Source organism: Crocodylus siamensis, chromosome 2 (genome assembly GCF_052110815.1).
Source record: "Crocodylus siamensis isolate JL-2025a chromosome 2, ASM5211081v1, whole genome shotgun sequence".
Classification (NCBI taxonomy): Eukaryota; Metazoa; Chordata; order Crocodylia; family Crocodylidae; genus Crocodylus; species Crocodylus siamensis.
In genome coordinates, this window is record NC_143396.1 from 266,619,556 (window position 1) to 266,641,358 (window position 21,803).

The 21,803-nt window shown below is 41.7% G+C and overlaps 1 protein-coding gene across 4 annotated transcripts in view; it reads left to right on the forward strand.

The window, feature by feature from the left end:
* UNC79 (unc-79 subunit of NALCN channel complex) overlaps positions 1-21,803 on the forward strand; it is a 189,973-nt gene that overhangs the window by 135,829 nt on the left and 32,341 nt on the right. For all 4 annotated transcript variants that reach the window (XM_090034994.1, XM_090034993.1, XM_090034995.1 and 1 more), the window contains 5 exons: positions 86-259; positions 2,102-2,170; positions 2,758-2,868; positions 11,971-12,075; positions 18,365-18,442. In XM_090034994.1, the coding sequence (XP_089891120.1) occupies positions 86-259; positions 2,102-2,170; positions 2,758-2,868; positions 11,971-12,075; positions 18,365-18,442 (537 nt within the window). The remainder of the gene's footprint in view (positions 1-85; positions 260-2,101; positions 2,171-2,757; positions 2,869-11,970; positions 12,076-18,364; positions 18,443-21,803) is intronic.

Consider the following 21,803-nt stretch of genomic DNA (forward strand, 5'->3'; position numbering starts at 1 on the left):
GCTAGTGTAAACATGTTTAAAATGTTGTGTAAGTTGACATTTTTTGGTGTTCAATTTTGGTTAAATTCTTCATTTTGTTTGCCAGGGTTTAAACAACAAAAAGAATTTACCAGCAGGGGGAGCGATGCTACGCTGTTTGGAAAACATTGCTACCTTTATGGAAGCTTTACCGATGGATTCTCCTAGTAACCTCTGGACCACTATTAGTAACCAATTCCAGACTTTCTTTACTAAACTCCCTTGTGTTTTGCCACTTAAGGTATGATGTATGGAATGCAGGTTTTTTAATTCATAAATGTACTTTGTAAGCTACTAATCAAAACATTTGAGACCAAAACTGCAACAAATTGGTGAGGGTGTGTGCAGACTGAAAGCGGCAGGATAGAAAGTTGAGATGCAAAGCCTAATTTGCTATGAATATTAAGTGATATGCTTTCTAGCATTGGCAGGTGCTCAGGTTGCAATGAATGTCTGATCTCTTCCTCTGCCTAGAACCTCCATACACCATCCAGCATAACTATGGTTGGGGAACAACCATGTAGCTGGGTTTTTTTGCTTTTTTGCCAGATTAGGATGCTAAGTATGTAATAAGCAGCATTCTTGGCAATAAGAATCTGTTCTATTTTTGCTTCTAAATCAAAAACTAATCCACAAAAAGAAAAGCAACATCTAAATAATTTATTAAAAGTATTAAATGGCTAATAGGTATGCAGGGAGGGCTAAGGATAGCCTGCTTAACTGACCTAGTTATAATTCCATGAGAGGACATTACTTATATAGAGTTGTAGAGACTCTATGATAATAGAGTGCAGTAGAACTTAATTATGATAGAGTTGGAGAGTTCAGTGAATCGGAGTTTTGGGCTTTGAATGGTCAACAGGCTTGTGGAGAAGCACCATTTCCCAGTGAATAGTGCTCCAAAGGGCTGATCCAAAGTCACTATGAGTCCATCCATTGACTTTCATTGGTTTCGGACCAGAGCCTAAAAGCCAGACTCTGATTCCTTCCTCATTACTGTGCTGCTCCGTGAGTGGTCCCACTGGGAATACCATGCGTGCAGTCATATTTAACTCATTATGACTAAGGGTGTTAAAATCTCTGTCCTGTGTCATTCACAATGTGTTCTGCTATTTAAATTTGGTTCCATCCCCAACTCACACAAACTGTTTTAAATTTCTGGGCATGGAATCTACACCCTGTAGCTTGAAATTTGGGCCTCACATTCATTGCTTACTTGACAAATGGCAGCAAGAGCCTGGTTGTGCTTGGCTAAACTAGTCTAAACTGACACTCTTGAAGCATTTCCACGAATCAGTGAAATAGCTCCCAGCTGTCCTGTGTAGCAGGTAGCATATGCAGAACATTAACTTGGGGTGTTTATAATTATTTTCCTTATATTAACTTAAAGCATCATTTCTAGTGTCATTAAACTAAGGTCTCATTACACTTTATTGCTTTCACGTCTATGCACAGGGGTTTGCCCGCTCCTGTTCCGTCCCCTGGCATTTTGGACAGCTCTTTGCTGTTGTTGGTGTTTAAAGTGCAAGATAAATCTGGAGAAAATGCTCGTTCTTTTCTCACTGTACCCACTAGCATTCACAAAGAACACAAAATTGGAGCTTGGAGCTTTAATATGTTTTCTGAAGAGCTGCTTGCACAGTGGGGAACACCCTTTAAAGGAGTCTCTTGGAGGCGTTGGAGCAGCTATGACCAGGGTACTCTCTAAGAATAGCTTCTGAGGTTCAGAGGATCTACAGAAACACACAGCTTTGGTATAAGTGGCAATGGCCCCCTGCTAATCCCCCATGAAAAGTTCTCATACTAACCATTTACTTAGTTAGGACTTGCCTTTTATGTTCTACCAAGAGTAAAATCATCCCTTTTGACAGGTGATCTGAAGTGAATACCAGGCACCATCCCATACTGAAATTTCTCCCAAAGTCCATCTGGTGGGTTTTACTGCCTGAAGTAGCTGATGGCACTTAAATTGGTAGCACAGCATCCTATTAAAGACAATACAGTTGATCATTTTTCTGCCACCATTAAACATACAAAATTTGCACAGAGAAAGTCACTCTTCTACTTTCTGTTGTATTTACAGTGTTCATTAGATTCCAGTTTAAGAATAATGATTTGCCTGTTGAAGATACCTACTAGTAGTGCCACCAGGGTAAGTTCCAAGAAATATAAAGCACGGGGCTCCTACAGATTTTCCCAGCCCTTGCAGGGCTGCACATTTCTTTCTTATCCCCTAGCTAGAAAAATATTATGTATGAGCATACCATTTTGCAATCTAGTACTCTACAGAAAATAAGTACTTCAGAATCTAGGTTACACTAAAGTGAGGGTGGGATTACAGAAGTGCGTGGGTGTGAATGTATTATCTTCTTAGAGGTTTGACGTTCTTAACAAAAAAAATCCTGTAGTGATAAACTTCCCCAGAGTCTGGTCCTGCAGTCCACTCATTAATGCAGCTCCTGCTGAATCAATGAAAGACTTTCATTTGTAAGGACTCTAAGTTCTGGTATCTAGAAAGTGCTGTTTTAAAGGTAAAAACCTGGCTTTTGATATTTTACTTATAATTTGTCTTATAAGCTTGTAGACATGTATCAAAATAACCCACTGGCTGTAATGGGGGTACACTGAAACCACATATCCTCTGAGCTAAAAATAATTAAAGCATTTCAAAATTTGAACACTGTTCATTTAGCTGAATTAGCCAGTTACTGATTTTTCTAAAATTATGTTTCATTGCAGTCTCTTCTGGAACCATTTTCAAAATTACTGAGCTTTGTCATTCAGAATGCTGTCTTCACTCTGGCCTATCTGGTAGAACTGTGTGGTTTATGCTACCGTGCCTTCACTAAGGTAATAATGACATAATATTTTTCATTAAAGACCACTGAAAACATGACAGAGAAAATGATCACTTCCCTTAAGTGGGAAATGCAAAAGTAAAAACTGAAATCAGTTGTAAACTGCAGTCATGTCAGCAGGTTTTGCCAATTAGTAATTATGTTGATTCATTGCCTATCAATGATATTGACTTTAATACTCCTGGCTGCAGACACAATAAAGGGAACCTGCTGGAAAGGCTGTGGTTAATAGTTCTCAATGATATACCTTTATAACTTTGACATTTTTCCACAGGTATAGGTCATGACTGGTATTTGTGCATTATTTAAAAACATGAGTTGAATTAAGAAAAGGTAGTCCATATGTCTTAGTAAATAGGTTCAGTCACACAGCACATGCAGTCAACATCTAAATGTTTTGCATGTTTTATAGGCTGACAGCATGTTGGAAAGCAACGTGTAGAAGGAGATTATATGGGCTGAGAGAGCGTCATGGCAGTGCAAGGGTGGTACCTTTGGCTTTACTGCTGTCTTCCTGTGGCACATTATAGTGTTTGAGGGGTTTTGTTATTGGATGCTTTATGACTGATTTGTGAGAGGGGCAAGAGTGGAGGCTCTTGTAGATCTGTTTGGGAAAATGGTTATTATATCATTGCTCAGAATCGCAGGGGCTTGGTCTTGATGACCAAGGCAGTGCCTTCCAGCCCTTTGTTTTTAAGAAGTTGCTTTCCCAACTTTGTTCTTTCTTTTTCCTATATACATCACTTAAGCTTTTGGTTGTGCTTCTGTTACTATATGTGTCAAAAGGAGATGACAATGTGTGCACCCCTCTGATAAGCTCTTTGAGATCTTGGGATGAAAGTAATGGTAATTATATACACAAATAATAACAACAATGTGCAAATGAATTTTATATTGGCTAGTGAAAAGAGGATGCACAACACACAAACAGCAGAGAAGACTCAAACATTTGAGTAGATCCATACACTAAATCAAATACATTATTAAAGCAAAAAACCCACAAACCTTAGCCACTCTTAGACTAGACAGTTTCTCAGCTTAGTCAGTATAGCATACAATAATTAATAATTAAGAGATCTTTTCCTAGATAAAGAGTTACATTTTTCAATAATTATTACATGCTTACAACACATACATTAGGAATGACTTCTACAGCCATGAGAATAAATATATTCCTTGAAAAGGCATGCAGCAACCATAATAAAGACAGAAGTTCCCTGGCTAAAAAATAAGAAAAGTCATTTTAGCAGAGGTGGTGACAGGTATTTGGAATTCTTCCATAACCCTGAGCTGAACTCCCACAACAAAAGGTATCTTTAATAACTCCAAGCAGACAGTGCCTTATTTTATTTCCAATGTAAAAAATAGATCTCAACATGGAGGAAAACCTACATCTCAGAAGACCTTCCTGCTCATTAGAAATAACTATGGCTCGGTGAATGATAGATTTCTCAGTTTGTAGGTCAAACTTAAATCAAAAAATGATTTGACTCAATTTACAAATTGACAAAACTCCAGTTTTGACAGATGTCCTTGAAAATATTTCTTTTAGTCCTGAAATTCTTTCAACAATGTTATATGTCTTACATAGCACAGAAAAATGCTTATGTGGGATGAACAGGGGCTAAACAGAATCAAGGGTATGGAGTCTGAACCCAGCCCAACTCAATTTTTTTGTATAACTTAGTGTGGCAGGGCACTGTTTGTGCCTGCCACTTTAAGGGCCTGGAGCTAGCAGCTGCCAGGTGCCTGATGAGGGCAGCCAGTTTGAACCTAGGGCTGCCCATATAAACAGGGCAGTTCTGCTGCTGGAGACAGGCAACAACATCACTTGGCTGGAGGGCTGCTGGTATCATCTGGAGGTAGGGAGAAGCTGTAGGGGATAGTCAGGAGGATCCTGGTCCTGGGTACGACCTAAAACTGCACCCTGCCGGGAGTGGATGACCTGGAGGGGCTCTCAGGGGAGCAGGAGCCCCCAGGAAATGCCAGGCCTGTTACCACCCTGGTGAAAGGCAGGTTGGGGCACCTTAACCCCTAGCCCCCACAACTGGGTGGGTTGCCCCTTGTTTGGAGGGCCTGGACTGTAGACCCCCAGAGAGAGAGAAAAGGCCATAGACTCATGCCTGTCCGGTCTTCCCCTGACTGGTCAATGCTAGGGCCAGGACCGGAAGGGTCAAAGGGCCAGAGGCCTGCTGCGAGGAACGGCCAAGAGCTGCGCGCCTGGGGTTCTGATTGGCCTGGAGGTGGGCCAGGGCTAGTGAGCCAAAGGCTCCAGGGAGGGACCACACCTGAAGGGGAAGTGGTTCAGGGAGCTATGCTGCCTAGTATGAAGGTGGATGAGACCGCCTGAGGAGAGAAATCCAGGCGGGGTTCAATTAGGAGGATTCTGGGGCCCAGTGTGGGGGCCAGTGATGATAACAGCTGGATGCCATCTGCAATGTAGGGGAGGAATGGAGCCGCAGATATCTCCCCCTGACATTGGGGCAGGAAATGCGCAGCCTGCTGCTTAATTACATTAATGAACTAATTAATTCCAACAACGCGTGGCAGGCGAGAAGGCAGGCTGTTAGTCCAGAACCAGGTGGGCGGGCCACAGTTAAATTGGCCCCAAGGAGGCCCCCTGTTACACTTAGCAAGATGTTTGAGTTCTCTATGCTTTACTTCCCCTGTCTGTAGTTTGAGAATAGTATGTGTGTGTGCATGACACTTTAAAGTGGGCTAAATGCTTTTGCACTGCTTTAATGGTATCGGTGTTTGCACACCTCAGCGGCATATTGCACATTAATTCCAGCTGCTGTAGGAAATTCAGCAATGTAATGCACCTTAAATGCCTTGGGGCACAGCAAACTAAAACTCCTTTGAGGAGTTTTAGTTTGCTGCCCCTACAGCTGTGGAGCGAAGCACAGGGGTCCATGCGGCTTCACAGGTTTGCAGGAAGTCCTGCAGGCAGTGTGGCAACAGCCTGGGAAAGCAGCTCTACAAAAGAAAAGCAGCGATCCCGATCTCCCCCCTGGAGCCTGCCTGCCTGCCTGAGCTGCATGGGGGCTTGGTACTTCCCTCCATGGCTGAGGTGCCCCCTGGGACTGCCTGAGTTGGGTGCCTGTGGGGAGGTGCCACCTGGGAGGTGGGGGCCACCGCTGCCACTGAGGGAAGCACCAGTCCCCTCCCCCTGCAGCCCAGGGACTGCTCTGCCCGCTGGCAGCTCACCCTCTCCTCCCCACTGGAGAAGCAGGTAAGTCAGCGGGGTGTGTGCATGACACAGGGGTTTAATCAGCCCTAAATTGAAGCAGTGTTTTTTAAAACCCACTGCTTCAATTTAGGGCCCCTGTTTTATCTGTTCATGCCCAGTCATACTTCCCTGCGTCCTGGAGGCTGAATTTAGATTTCCAGAAATGAATGCTACCAGTTCCTAACCTTTCTTAAAATGAGACTCTGACATCTCAGAATAATTCCTGGCACTGTCAACAGAGTGAACACAAGCCATTTTGGGTATGTCTTCACTACAGTTTGTGAAGGGATATGAGTCCAGATGTGAGTGTATGGACTTGCTGAGCCTGTTGTAGAGAATGCTGCACGCAAGTCATCTTTGTGTAGGTGCTGTTGTTACATGGGTTTGTTGCCTGGATTTTGGGTACATCTTAGATTTTGACCCTTTTTTTTAGTTTTATAGTTTATTTTCATGAATGAAGGTAGGCTCCATACACAGGGGCAAACTCTTTGTAATTGGGGTAAGAAAACAGAGAGTTGCTAAACTTGCAATTGGCATCCATTGTTTTGAGTCGGTGACCTTGAAGGTATTTAATTTGCCCCCTGCAATGGCCAGCCATCTGCTCAATTCACCTTGCCAAGAGCCTGTCATATAGGTGATAATTTCAAGTACATTTCCCAAAATCATATTTTTTGTTGTGCCCACAGTAAAGGTTTACCAGAAATCTACAAACCTCTGGCCAGCTAGAAGCATGCTAGAAAGGCATCTTCTAGTGCTGTCCACAGTGAGATGAGTACTGCAGAAATGGAGAAAGCTAGATGGAATGAAGCCAAATGTCATCCCGGTAGCTTCTGGTGTACAGGAAGCAAGTGGGAATTGAGTAGATAAAAAGGCTAGAAAATATAGACTTGGGGAATTGTAGTGTGGCACTGGAGGATTATTGAAACCCAAGCTCTGGTATCTAGGCTTTGCCTACTTCCTTACTGAAAAGTAAGTGGCCCAGTGCCTAACTTAAAATGAAACTCCAGGTCTAACCTATATTCCTGGAAAGGCAAACAAGCATAGGTTCAAAACACATAAACTCAGACTTCAGGGTTTTGTGTGAAGATGGTGTGTTGTGAAGGCCAGATAAGAGTCTAGGTTAAGCTAGCAGTGGAAGCATAGCCTTATTTTTTTTTGGACCTTGTTTGTACATAAAGCAAAGGTTGGAATGTCTGACATACCCAGGTGCCTTCAGACAAACATGGGTGATTTCCCATCTCACCTTCTGTTATTTCAGTCAAGTTCTTGTTCTGATATAGCACTTGGATAGCATTTTTTCCTTCTACGTTTCCTGGAGCTACAAAAATATATTGGCAACTTTACTGGAAACAGTAAGCTTGAATTATATCACTTTATGAAAATTCCTTCTTGAATTTGCTAATGCAGCCAAGTGACCCAGAATGGGATCATTAGCAAATATTCTGCTGCAATTTATACCCAGAGAGCACTTCATTTAGTAGAACTCCATGCCATGTTATCTTTGGTATTGTTGAGACTTTACTGTAAATGTGCACTAGAAATATCAAAATTATGATGGCTCCTGAAGAACATTTAGTATTTTGTGTTCTTGTATAATGAAAATCTCTATAGTGTAATTGCTGCAGGGCACTAAAGTGCCTGCTCCTTTAAGAGCAGAAACTGCCTGGGGAGAGGGCCCTAGGAGCCAGGCAGAAACCCCACAGGTGTAGATTACTATGGCAGCAGGCTATTAAGGGAATTCACTTGCACCCGGTCAGCTGACCAGAAGAAGGCAGGGTCCTGGACACATATAAATGAGGCCACAGAGGTTAGTTTTCTGGCAGCAGCCAGTGGAAGCAGTCTGCAGAGAAAAATTGCTCAGGGATGCTGTGGCTGCCTGATATACTGCACGTGGGGTTCCAGGAGCTCACCAGGCACCCTGGCCTACAGGCACTTAATGCTGGGGGGTGGAGTTTGACTCTTTTAAAGGGACAGAGTGTGCCCTGAACTAGTAGTATTATGTTATAGCCCAGGGACTCATATTTTGGTTGCTGTTTATAAATCGGTGGACCAGGCCGAGGCTACTGGGGAGGAGGAGGCCTCACTGGGGGCACATTATGGTGTGGAGACCCCAGCACCAGTGGGTGCAGTGCTAGGGGGTGCAGAGACAAAGGGGCTGCAGAGAGCCCAGCGCCAGCATAGGCACAGAGACAGGGCTGCGGAGAGCCCAGTGCCGGTGTGGGTGCGGAGACAGAGGGTGTCCTATGAGGCATCTATTTTGAGTGGGACCCAAAAGGGGTCCAAGAACCCACAGGGTTTAGTGGGGTCCATCACAACCGTGTCCAAACACAGACTCGAGGGCAGCCTCCCTATTTATTATAGTTACCAGCAAGACTTGGCAGATGAGGAAAAGAGTGCCCATTGGGCAAGACTGGCACAGTCACGGAGACCTAGGGGCTTCACAGCCATCCCTGGGGACTCCATCCTGTGACAATAATGGACTAATGTTTCTGAGTAGATAACATATATAAGTATGTTCTAGCAGGAATATAATTTTTGAACCTTGACAGTATCAGATTCACATGCTCATTTTGCAGCTTTGTTTTGTCTGCTGGAACCAACCATATCAGCACAACCTGCAAATATATTATGGAGCAGTATGTACTTGCCTTTCCAATAAGCACTGCATTCTCCTATAGGAGTTTAGAGGTCAGTGCCTTCGATGCAGTCAGCCTTTTTTATCTCTGATATTTTCATAATTCCCTTTGCAGGAATATCTCAATTTCTCTTGTCTTTTTGTGTCCAGAAACTCACATCAATCTGATGTTTCCTTATCTGACTTTGTTTTCCAGGTGGCAAATTTGATTTCAGTACCTATGGTATTCTCAATTGAGAATAGCTTTGCTTCTGTGGATTACAATCTGAGTATCTTTAATTTTCCTGTCAGTCTCAAGTCTCAAGAGGACTTTAATTTTACTTTCTTATCTCTTACAGCCGCTGGAGTTTGAACCTTAATTTAGTTTCTTGCTAACATTCATTGGGCTTTTATTAAGTAAAAACAATATAGCATTGAATTAGACACGATATCACTTTGCTATTGAAATTTTTTGCGCAAACTTACAGTAGGTCCAGTTCTTCAGCTGAGGTAATTTAATGTAGCTACACTCAAAAAAGAAAAGTCTCCCAAAAATCTATTCATATTTTTATTCTATTAAAGAACTGAATAAGATGATGATTTTTGTCTGAGTTGGTTCCTCAGTATTAGTGACTAGCAAACCTCCAGAGTGTTCACACCTGTAATACTTCAAGGGTCTTCTCTAGGCAGCCTATCTTTCACAGGTGCATTCACTTTTTTTTTAGAGTGAGCTTTCACTGTGCAGTGGTGAGTAGGGCTAAATTCTAGTTTTATTTACACCAGTTTTATATTGATGTGACTGCTCTGGACCTTATTTTCAGTTACATTTTCTGTGAAGCGTCCTTTAAATCCATGTAATGTCTACCACCAGAACGATGTAAAAGGGATTTGGTGGGAATTGGAAGCTGGCCCACTGCCTTCAGTGGAGTTACTCCTGATTTATACCAGAGTCCATGGGAGCAGAATTGGGCCCATTCACCTTTGAAGTCAAATGTCTAGGAACTCTTATCCTTTATCTAAGGTATAGTAAATCACTCAATATCTGAGCAAACATTTATGTTTCATTGCTGTGCTCCCTCTCTAATACTGGGGAGGAATAGAGGAGACTTATTTATTTAAATATACATTTTCAAATGACAGGAGTTGTCTGGAGACAACTCACCTAATTTTCATTTCATCCACCAATCCTAATGCACTTTAAAAACATTGAGGGCTTAAGTATGGCTGGAGCATGGTGTGATCTGAGTAAAGGGGCAGGCTTTAGTTATATCATCCTTTGAGCAACTCAGAAGGGAAACTGTGATTCACTTTATTAGGTGGGGACCTATTCCTCCTCCTTCTCCACTATTTAAACAACTGATTGTGCTGAGTGTAGACCCAAGCAGAGCACATACTGGCCAAAACACTGGTGCCTCTATTTTCCTAGCAATCTTTGGGATTTTTTTGCCATGTCCATTATACTCAAATGCCCTCTGTGTAAGATCAGCCCCACTTAAAGTTTCTGGACCACTGAGTCTGCTTCCTTTTCACAGTAAAATCTTGGGTTGGGTATTTTTATTCATATGTGATGGCTGACTTTTTTACTACAGATTTTCTTTTCTAAATATTCCTAGTAGCAGCAATGGTGATTTTGTCATTGGGGTGACATTTGGGTAGATGCAGGTAGATGCTGTGTATAGTGTGGTGGAGCATATTGATGAAATCTCATCTAATGAAAATATGCTGTTTCATGGAAACCTAAGGGCAGACTCCTATTGTGCTGTATGCACCCAAATGTCACTTACCCAACTGTGTAACTGCTAGGGGTGTGCAAAGCTTCAATCGCTAATTTGATTCAGCCTGATTCAGTGGCCAAATCTCTGAATCCAAATCAAATCAGGAGACCCTTTAATTTCTCCAAATTGATTTGGAACCCTCTGAATTGATTCAGAAAGATTTGATGATTCAGACATAGACTCAGCTTTAAATGTTTTTTCTACATAACTCAAGGTAGCAGGAGGCTCGTGAATGCTGCGATGCTGGGGCAGATGAAGCATCCTACAGGAGCACGGGGGCTCCCCAGCACGCTCGGCAGCAGACTTGGAAGTGGACCAGAAACACTTCCTGTCCACTTCCATGTCTGTGGGGGAGTGCAATGGGGGCCCCCTGGCTCAGTGACTGGTGCCTCTTGGGTCTGGTAGGGCACCCAAGGTCCCCCCATGGCTGATTGCCAAGCCAGGGGGGAGGGACGTGGGGGGGACCCATGTGCTCCCCGGCAGAGAAGTGAACCCAGAAGTGGACTGAAAGGCCCCCCTGCGCTCCTGTGGGACGCTCCATCTGCCATCCCATCTCAGCATTCATGAACTGTGCCTGGTACCTCGAGGTATGTAGAAAAAAAAATTAAAGCTGTGCCTATTGCTGAATTGCTGATTCTCTGAATCAGCATTGAATCTTCAAATTTGGATTTGGTCGAATTGAATGCGGGGGACAGTGATCTGACTCAACAAATCAAATCACTGTCCCCGATTTGGCCTGAATCCGAATCTGAGTTGAATATGGCCCATTTCGCACACCTCTAGTAACTGCTGTCTTTGGCACTTCTGCTCAGTGAGCATTTGTTGCATGTGGTGTGAGCATTGCAAAGCTACTGAGCTTTTGCAGCAGGCTGCCCTCTAGCTGGGCAGGTGTACAGCTCCATACATGTGTATTGGGGCAAACATAAGGGCCAAAGTTGCAGTCAGGCAGAACAAAACAAAAACTGACTAGTGGGGAGGGCAGAGGTGAAGGCATGTCAGGGCAGCTTCTGGGAATTATATTTCTGGTTTAAATGTGTTCATGTTGTAACAATGCTGCATGTCTCCATTTACCTCACTGGCTTGTAAAGGGTGGGGTGAGGGGAGAAAGGGTTAAGAAAGACTGGAGACAGAGCTGTCTTGCCTACCTGATGGGATGCACTTCCAACAACAACTGTGTTTTGCATATAAAATATGCACACATTGATATATGGCCTTCCACCAGTTAAAAAACGAGTCTTTCCATTAACTTCAAAAAGCTTTGGAATGGGTACATAGAAGTATACAAATGAAGGGTCACTTATTTCTATGTTTTCTGTGATGCAAAGCCAAAAGCACATTTGTGTGATTTTTCTTTTATTCTCTCTTAACTGTTTATAATGAATTAAAAACAAATTTGGGAGGTGACTAATTTTCTGCTGCAGTATTTGATGTCAGTGAATTTCTAGAACCTTTCAGGAAATTTTTCCTGTGTTTTAGGAAAGGGATAAGTTCTACCTGACCCGAAGCGTCATCCTGGAGTTACTACAAGCACTGAAGTTAAAATCCCCCTTACCAGATACAAACCTGCTGCTGCTGGTACAGGTAAGTAAATATGCCTTTCAAAGTCTTTCAGGCTATCCAGGGGTTGTGAGTATTAAAGTCCCAATTCAGCAAAATGCCTAAGAAGTGTTTCAGAAAAGAACCTGACAAGAAAAAGTTAAACCTACACTTCCACTAAAGGCCTTAAAAACTAAGGATTATGTATGCAAATTGTGCATATATTTGGACACCTGACTTGATATGTAAGCACCTAAGTGACCCAGTTTTCAAAAGTGCTGATGACTCACAGCACCTTTGCTTATGCCCTGATCTACATACTACATCTCAGAGGAGCTGCAGTTACAGATGCATCTTAGGGTTCATATCATAGCCCTCTAGCCAATCAGACGGTAGTCCTAGAGTGAGAAGAGCTAGCTGGAGTAAAGATCCCCCTTTTTTTTTTTGAGAAGCAGCAAAGTTGCTTCTGGCCCATGAAGGATCTTCTCCTCACTGAGAGGATTCTTTTAGCAAAGGATATACCAGGTGTCATGTCTGCTTCCCTTACCATGCTTCTGGCCCAAGGCAAGATTTTAGCTGAGATTTTCAAAGAAGCCTAAGGGCAGTAGACATTTAAATCCTACTGCAGATCAGCGCGAGGTGGTTCGTCTCTTGGGCTAGGTACAAACATTTAAAAATCTTGAGACAGAATTGATCTAAGTTATGTGGTTTTCTGTAAGCAGCTTAGTTTAGATCAGTAGTGATCTGAACACATTCATCCCTTCATGGGGAGCAAATCTTAAATCTTAGTTTTGCCATTTTAAAACCAGTTTTGTGTGCCAAATTTCTGTTCTGTTATGGGTCTACACCAGTTTTCAATCACTTATTCGGGTAAAAGTGTAATGTCTGTACCTGGCCTCAGGCTTCTTTGGATGCCCCCAGTTTTAATAATGATAATAATAATAATGATAATAATAATAAAAACCTCTCCTACCTGCTCAGGTGACAAAATTGGAGGTGAGCCTGAGTTATAAAGTGCAAGTTTGGGTCCTGGAGTTCCCTAGAATTCCAGGCTAACTGAGGGCTCATTGTCCTTACCGGACTCACTCTGTAAACAATTTTTAAGGAGTCCTGTGATACCAAACTGGGAAAAATAAGCCATCAAGCAGTGGCCATTCTGCTGAGGACCAGCAGTTTTGAACATGGCTGGTTGGCAGTACAGCTTCCTGCACTGTGCAGTTGGCTCGTCACTGTTTGCATTCAGTAGCTTAAATGACAAAGAATCAGCATAAAAGTGACTGTCATGGTCCAAGCAGTCTGAGCTCTGTTAATGTCCTCCTTGGGTCATTTCCAGTCTGTCTTGCATCACAGCATTTCCTCCCTTAATGTGGCCAGTGCTATGTCTTAACATATGTTATTATGAGCTGATCCTCTTGTGAGTACTGGTACATTAGTCATAGAAAATAAGCAGTTGCCACTTGACTGAAAAATAACATTGGCAGTTTAAATTATATAGCAGTTAGAATGACTCTGAAAACAGTTATTATAACATCAGGGAAGGAAAATGAAAAAAAAACTTGTTTTTTTGGGGGGAGCACAAAGGCGATTTTAATTAAATCAGAATCGTTTTAATTAAAACATCGCAAAATTCTTTTTTAGGCATGGATTTCTATTTTCAGTGTCAGTAAAAACTACATAGTAATTTTAAAGGTGAAGAGTGCATGACTTGTGGAATTATTATTGGGAGATAGGTTTCTTCAGAGCACTGACTTAAATCCACACTGGTGTATAGTTGTTACTAGCTGAGGGCTGCTCAGAGCATATGGCAAGATTGTGTGAGGTATGCAATGCCCTCAGTGCCCGTTAGCTGCAGCTAACTCCCAATGAATTATAGACTATGCCATTCTTACTCTTCTGTGCTGCTTCATGTATGTGGCTGTGGGTTTTAGCATGTAAATACTTATTACCCTTTGGTAACTGGACAATCTTGCGTGAGGCTGACAACCAGTTATCTGAGTATCTGATCCAGTTCAATGCCAAAAGCTTAATGGGAGCTGGAAATTGAACCCAGAGCTGTTGGTTCCCTCCCATGGTCTAGCTACTAAACACAACTCTTTTATGTAGTGGAGAGAAGTAGAAAACCATTTCTAGGGCTTCCCAGCTAGCACTGTTCCTATACACTACATTTACTTTGAGGGTAATGTAGGAAATCGGCTAAGAAAATCACAAATAATATAAATTTTAGTTTTCCTTCAGTATCTGTGAAATGAGGAGTTGTTTCAGTTTGTAACACTACCCTGAGAAGCTCCTAGAAAATTCACATTCACTTGCACTATCTTATGTTCATAAAATCTGTAGCAGTGGTACTGCAAGACAAATGGAAAAACAATTCACTTCCAAGAACCTTCCTTCAGAAGCCCCCTCCTCCCAAAGCTGTTAGCATGTGCATAAGCCTCTCTGTGTGCAGTGCATATAGAAGACAGATTCAGTCAAGTTGATCAAGATAAAAAGGAGGGTAGAAGCACTTTATTTTAATGATGGATTGGGTGTGGGCTGGATAACAAAGGAATTCCTGGAGTACACATTTGACACCCACATTCACTTTAGATTACTCACTACCGTCAGGGTAACTGGTGACATAAACACTAAGTGTGATGGGAATTAGTTTACCAAACTTTATTAAAAGGGAAATGGGTAAGCATGGAGACAAATGATACCTTGCCCATGCCCTTGGTAGGTTAGAAGAGAGACAGGCAGTCACTTCCCCAACACTCTCCCTGTGAGTGACTTCTGTAATGGATATGCTTGTGCTCTCCAGGGAAGTTGGACCCTCTGTAGGAGGCCCACACATGACACTGTGTACATCAGTTAAGTCCCACTTAAAAAGGCTTGGGGGTGACCCACTGCACAGGGGTGGATGTCAACCCCACCCGAAGTGTGAGCAAGTCCATTCAGCTTAGCTGTACTATGCATTGCAGTCCAGAATCATTCAAACTAGATTCTGCTTGTCCATTGATTCAGAAAGGTGCTTTATGTTCTTGCTTTTTTTTTAAGGTGTTTAATTGATATATTCACTAATTCACAAAATGCATTATTTCACCCCAGGGCTCCCAATCCTTTGTGCTAATTAATGCATTTTTATTGTAACAAAACTGAGGTTGATGCTGGGAGATGCTGAGTAGAAGTGGTGGAAATTTTTTATCTAAAATATTTTTTTGAAGATAAATACTTTTTTTACCAATAAGATGGACTTCTCTGTAGAAAGATCCATTTTGAGGAATTTTTTTCAGTTTTACATTGCAAATATAAAGTATCCAAACTCAGCAAACCCCCAGGCGTAGCTACCAAATGCATATAATTGGGATGGGTGGCCCTGTGTTTTGATGAATACTCAAAATATTCTGAAGAGAAATTTTAATCAACATTTAGAAACCTTATTTGCGTGGATTTTTTTTCATGCAGCACTAAACAAACAAAATGATCCCTCCCCATCCCCCAGCCAGAACATGAGAATTCCCAACCATCTCTGATGTGGAGTGTTCCCACTGATTTTAATTGGCATGCAACTCTTAGCAGGATCTACTTAGTACTTCTAAGGACTGGGTGCCAGCTTCTCCGGTATCTTCACTCTATTGTTTTAAACAGAGGTTTCTTTAGCTGAAAGGTCCAGTGGTTCAGAAAAAAATTAATCTGCAGTCTGTATTCCCAACAGTAAATCTTAGAATTTGAAGGCTTCAGTCTGATCTGGAATTTACTGATTCATGTGTGTATTTGCTAGACTGTAGCATATTATTAATTTCATTTTGTTACTGATCTAACAGAAGAGCTTGCTAAGTTATTGATGTAGCTATAATCACGGTGGCTTTTCACAAATGACTATTTACAGACTCAGAAAATGTTGGTTTAGATCCTTTAAATGCAGTTTCCCAAATTATAACATTTGTTCTCTAGATTCCTCAGGGTTGTACTGTTTTTCTTTTATTTTCCTGTTTTATTAGTTGAATATTGCTGTCAAAATTAATTAGTGCATATGAGTAATTATATTCTGGAAACTGATCACTGCAAAATTAATACAGGCATCTGTTTTAGGCTCTTGTAAATTCTTACAGTTTTTGGGTTTATTTTTGAAAGATCTTGTGATTTGTTTGATCAACATACAAATTTTCTCCAACATAGGGTTCACTTAAATCTTACCAGGAAACCAGCTGCCTTCTTAGTTTTCATACCCAGTCTTTAATTAGAAGATATTGGTCCAAGCCATTCATAGAGGAACTACTTTTTTAACCAGCATTGTGAATCCCAAGACTTTAGTCTCCCTTTTCTTACTAGTGTAAATTTGCAGTAACTTCATGGAAGGCAGTGAGATGAGATTTGTGATAGCACCTGGTGATTTCCATAAGAGTCAGGCCTTGGTTTTATTTCTTTTCAGTTAAGATGTATTTATTATTCCTTTTTAACAAGAAAACCTTGGAGGTAGCACCCGTGATGGACCAGATCTTCAGTTAGCATAAAATGGCATAGTTCTGTTGCTTCTGACTTACCTCATTTTAGTATCTCACCCTCTGAATAAAAACATAATACATATCTGTTATCTAAGATAAAGATTCCCTAGAAGCTGTTTCTTGACAATAATGTTTTAGAACTTGGAGTATGAGTATGTGTAAAGATAAGGAGTAATGAATAAATGGTCTTGTCGGGGTGGGGAGTATATGTTGCATATTAGATATTTCTTCCACTCACATTCAGCAGACCAGACTATCTATTCATTACTCTGCAACTTTATCTCCATTAGAAAGAGATGCAACAGATATTTGCCTGTTCCCCATACTTTAACAGTGTGACTTCCTTTGCGTATGAATGGTGTTAAATCTGTTGCCAGTGGCATATTGATGTCTTGTGGTATTTGTAGGGAGTTGAGATGAATGACAGGAAGTGGAACTGAAAATGAGAAATGTTTCATTTTGAGCCTTCTTCTGGCTTATCCAACCTTTCTTCACTGCTGTGCTGCTCTGAGAGGATCTTCACAGCTTCAAGCCAGATGTGACAGAGGATAAGCTGAACAGCACCTAATTGCTCATTACAAACTTTATGGATGTTATCAACCATTGTTGGTGTTTTAAATTAATCTAGGTTATATAACCTGCCCTTTGAATGCATATTTAAAGTAAGCAATGCTTCTCCTTAGCAAGACAGTCCACTTAAATAGATTTGAAATACCTGGCCAGAGTCAGGGTTTGGGTGACCTTGTCTGAACATTACCCTAAACATATTGATTTCTCTTTGTGCTGTTTTCCCTTCAAGAACAGACTTCTAAGTCTGATGCATGAGTGTTCCTAAGTTCTTGGTACATAATGTGAAGATTCTCACTGAAATGTATTATAAGAAGGTGTAAGTTATGAGTGGCTAGAAATGATGCTTCCTAGCACCATAGGGGACCCTAGGGACAAGCAGTGGGACAATCAATAATAATCATGATACTAAACCTGTGCGCTACACTACTGAAATTTATGGCAAGATTGGAGAATCACAACATAAATTGCCAAGAAAGAAATATAGGTTTAGACTTGTGAACCTTGTATTTCTACTTGCTTTTTGGAGGGATGACATGTTGCTTTTGCTATGGACAGAAACTAAATTGCTCAAGGACAAGGTTAATGTTAGGATAGCCAACTCTGTGGAGCAGACACAATCTTTTCTGTAAAGTGTCTAGCACAGTATTTCACCTATATAGAAAATAAACAGCAATATTCAGAGACCCTTTTTCTGAATAGCTTGGGTATTGCAGATTGGGGTTGGGAGGAAGTGGGCAGAGGAATTAGAATTATATAGGAGTAAAAAAAAGGGAATGGAGGGAAATAAGGGAAAATTAAAGCATCATAAAAGTCCAATGAAACCTAAATCAAGCCCAGAACTTACTGGGTTTGACTCAAGTATTGCTTAATTCTTTGGGTTGTGTTATGCAAGAGGTCAGACTAGATGAATATAATGCTCCATTCTGGATGTAAAATAAACTCATTTAGTGCATCCAAGGTGTAATTCGAGGGCAATCACTAGAGTCACACAAGTGATGAATATTTCCCTCATCCTTTTTTATGTCTGAACATAAGATTTCCTGCACAAAACAGTATATGCATGCCAACTTGTGTACTTTAACAACAGTTGGTTCATCTGGGAATTAATTTGCTTATAACAGCCGACAAACTAGTTTGTTTATAGTGGCAGAACTAGCTCTTTTGTGTCCGAAGGCAGATTCCTACAAATGTAAGCAGAGTTGAGCTGAGCTTAATAAACTCATAAATTACTGATTACTGTCTTCAGGCTCCTGCAAAAATAATTCATTTTAATTTCTTATTAGTTTGTTTGTGCAGATGCTGGAACAAAACTAGCTGAGTCAACTATCTTGCACAAACAGATGATTGCGTCTATTCCTGGAGTAAGTACTTACCGAAACTCCCTGCCTGTATTTCTGCTTTTTTAGAAGTATGTCTGCTTCAGTGTTGATCTTCAGCTTATTCTGCTAAATCTGCCTTCCTCTCACCTTTATTTCTCTTCTGGTTTGACAGGTGTACTGAGTGTAGAAAGTGAGATGTTTCTCTTTTATAAGCCATTAGCGAAAACTTTTAAGTAACACAACTTGATAGTGCAGCCTTTACTTGCTTGAGTAATTATTATTCATACAACAAGCCCCACTGATGTAATGGGGTACTCCTTCAAATGAGGATCACTTTGCCATTTTCCAGAGGTTCAAATATATGGAGAGGAAACCAACTAAATGATCCCCAGAAAAGTCAGACAAAGTGAGAGGTTTCAAGCCATTGCTTCCTGTCCCCAAAAAGTCATGCATGGGAGCTTTTGGCATCTTTTCCATGATATTTAGAGTTTTAAATCTATTATGCTTATGTGTGTAGCTGAATTACCAGTAGTTAGGTGGCTAGATACCGATCTGCAGTCTGACTTATTCATTCCAAATTTACTCTATGATTTGCAGAATCTCTTTATCCATATGTGAGTCTCACCCAGACCTAGAGATGGCCTAAAGGAGTCTTCTGTATCTAAAATCTTGGTGTCTATGATTTTGAATGCTGAGCTCCACTGATAATTAACATTCCTCTAATGGAACCTCTTTATTTTATTTTGATGAAGGTAGCCAGGTTGGTCTTGGTATAACAAGGCATGAGAGAAATTGATCACTTCAGAAGAAATCTCGGAGGAGAAAAGTGTTCTGTTGTTTAAATGCATCATGTTACTGCTGAGAGCAACTGAATAAATAGTCAGCTTGAAATAGAGCATTATTATTCAGGAGGTTTGAGTACAATACCTTTTATAATTCCATCACTCAATTTAAAAGAACCAATGTGGAATCTTTAGTCCACATAAACTGGATGGAGGACACACTGACAGGGCTGCCAGTGACCTTATTTTACTGTTTGTTATCCTGTCAAGGGAACTGACAGGCATAGCATTTGAAGAGACAGAAGGTGCTATAGTTCAGCACCATGTAGATTCATATTAACATAGAAAAATGAGAAACACTCAGGTCAGCTGCTTAAATATAGAATTTGACCAGATTTTCAAATTTCGGGAACAAAAATTCAATTAAAGCTAAAGTAGTTTATGACCAAAATCAACTCAGATTGCTATACATGCTCAGATAAGAGTGTTCGGTTTCCATGCTCCAGGGGTTTTACACAGGAGACTAAGGGAATGCTCTCTGCTAACATACATTATTGCTTTATGAGACAGGAGCATTGTGAGTTCCTTTGAAACCATATATACCAACCAGTTTTGTAAGCACTGGTTTATTTTTGAGAAAGCAATGATTTATGTTGTTAAAGTAAATCTTGTGTTCATTACATCGACAATAACTAGGCATTTAGGAAATCTCAGTTTTTCAGAAGTCCAGAGTATCCACAGCTCTCATTGACTTGGCTAGAGTTATGAACTGCTCAGGTGGCTTGTAAAACAAACCCTTGTATTCAACGGCTCCTGCGTAGTCTGACTTATTCCTTATTTTAGTTTGATAATTTAATATATTGCATTTTTCTGCATCTACTTTTCATGTCTTTCACTAACCGCAAGCTGGAGTGGCACAGACTATTTCTGTGACTTGTGTTGGGGGCTATGTTGAGGTGCATTGGTCACATGGACAAAATTGTGCTGCTACAATGTAGTTTGGGCCCAGCTCTCATCTTGCCATACAGGGCCCCTATGGTTCTGTTGTTACTGTGCCATCATTTAGTACTTCCTTTAGGCTCCTTTAGGAAGTACTAAATAATGAAGCAGTAACAGCCATTACTAAATTGTGTTGGTGGTGCACAGTTATTTGTAACTGCCGTGTCACCAGAACAATGAGCTATAGTGAGGGAGCATGTTGCTACAGTGATGTAGCTGTGGCATCACAGTTTAAGCGTCTCATGTTGACATGCCTTTGGCACAGACTATTTCTCCTTCTATGCCAACTCTATTGCATCTCTTATCCGTTTGTGAAAGAAGTACAGGGAGTTCATGCCATAGGGTGACGTAGTTGGCTCATGACTGAGTTTTTGACATTACTAGCCAATTGCCCATCAAGAATTACGGGGGTGGGCAGCAGGCAGGGATGGAGCCCTGTGCCCCCCACTCTGGGCCCACTCTCCTCTTCCCTCCTGCTGCTTGGGGTCTGGGCCCATTCCACCCCTCCCTGCCTGAGTGTCAGGGGAGGTGAGTGGGCCCGGGCCCGATGCAGGGGAGGGCTGGGCCTGAGGCTGGGGAGAAGCCAGGCTGCCACAGCAGGGTGGGGTGGGAGCAGTGGGCTCAGGCCAACCTGGCGGCGGCAGGGGGACGGGAAGAGCAGGCTCAGGGCTGACACGGTGGATGGGGAAGGGGCGGAATGGGCCCGGGCCCGATGGGGGGGAGGAGTCCCACTCCTCCCCTTCCCCAGCCACTGCTGTGTCGGGCCCGGCCTGCTGCTCCCCCCACCCCCCGCCACCAACATGGCAAGCCCACTCCACCCCTGCATCAGGCCTGAGCTTGCTCCTCCCCCCCCCCCCCCCCCCCACCACAGCGTGGCCGCTCCTCCCCCTCCCCCCCCCACATTGGGCCTGCTCCTCCTCCCACCGCTGGAAACTGCCAGCTTTTAGTTTTCACTTTTTTTTGACTACAGAAATCTAAGAACAGTTTTTCTGTTACAAATTACTCTAAGGCCACAACTATGGATTTCTATTTGAAATCTGTGGGTTTATTTTGTGAGTCCTGTTTGCAAACCTAACAATACTAACAATGTGTGGCACACCTAGGATCTCAAGGTACCGCAGGGTGTTATGACACCCTGCATGAGAACCATTGCCCTAGTAACTAGGGCTGTGTCTAGCTGTTGAGCCTCTTTTGTTACAATTTTTTATTTTAAAAGAAAATGTCTACAGTTGGTAGGACCTTTTGGATTCTTCAGAATATTCCATGCTGCCCACATTTTGTAAAAATCATTTTAATGTTCCTGTGAAACCATTGAATGTTTGCTCAGTGAAAAGAAACTTTCAAATTTCAACTTTTATAAAAATTTAACAAATTGGGATCAAATTTGAAATGGCAATAAAATGCTGACATTTTGCCTCATTTGATTGCTAGTGCAAACATTCTATTAGTTTGATTTCTCCTAGCAAAAAATGTTGGTGCCACATCCATCTCTGTTAACATGCAAAAACTACGCAAACAATGATTAAACAGGATTTTTTCTGGACTTATTCATATGAAACAATGGCAGTATGCCTGTGATTTTAATTTCACTTTTTTATGGTTTGGTTCATCAGTTTCACACA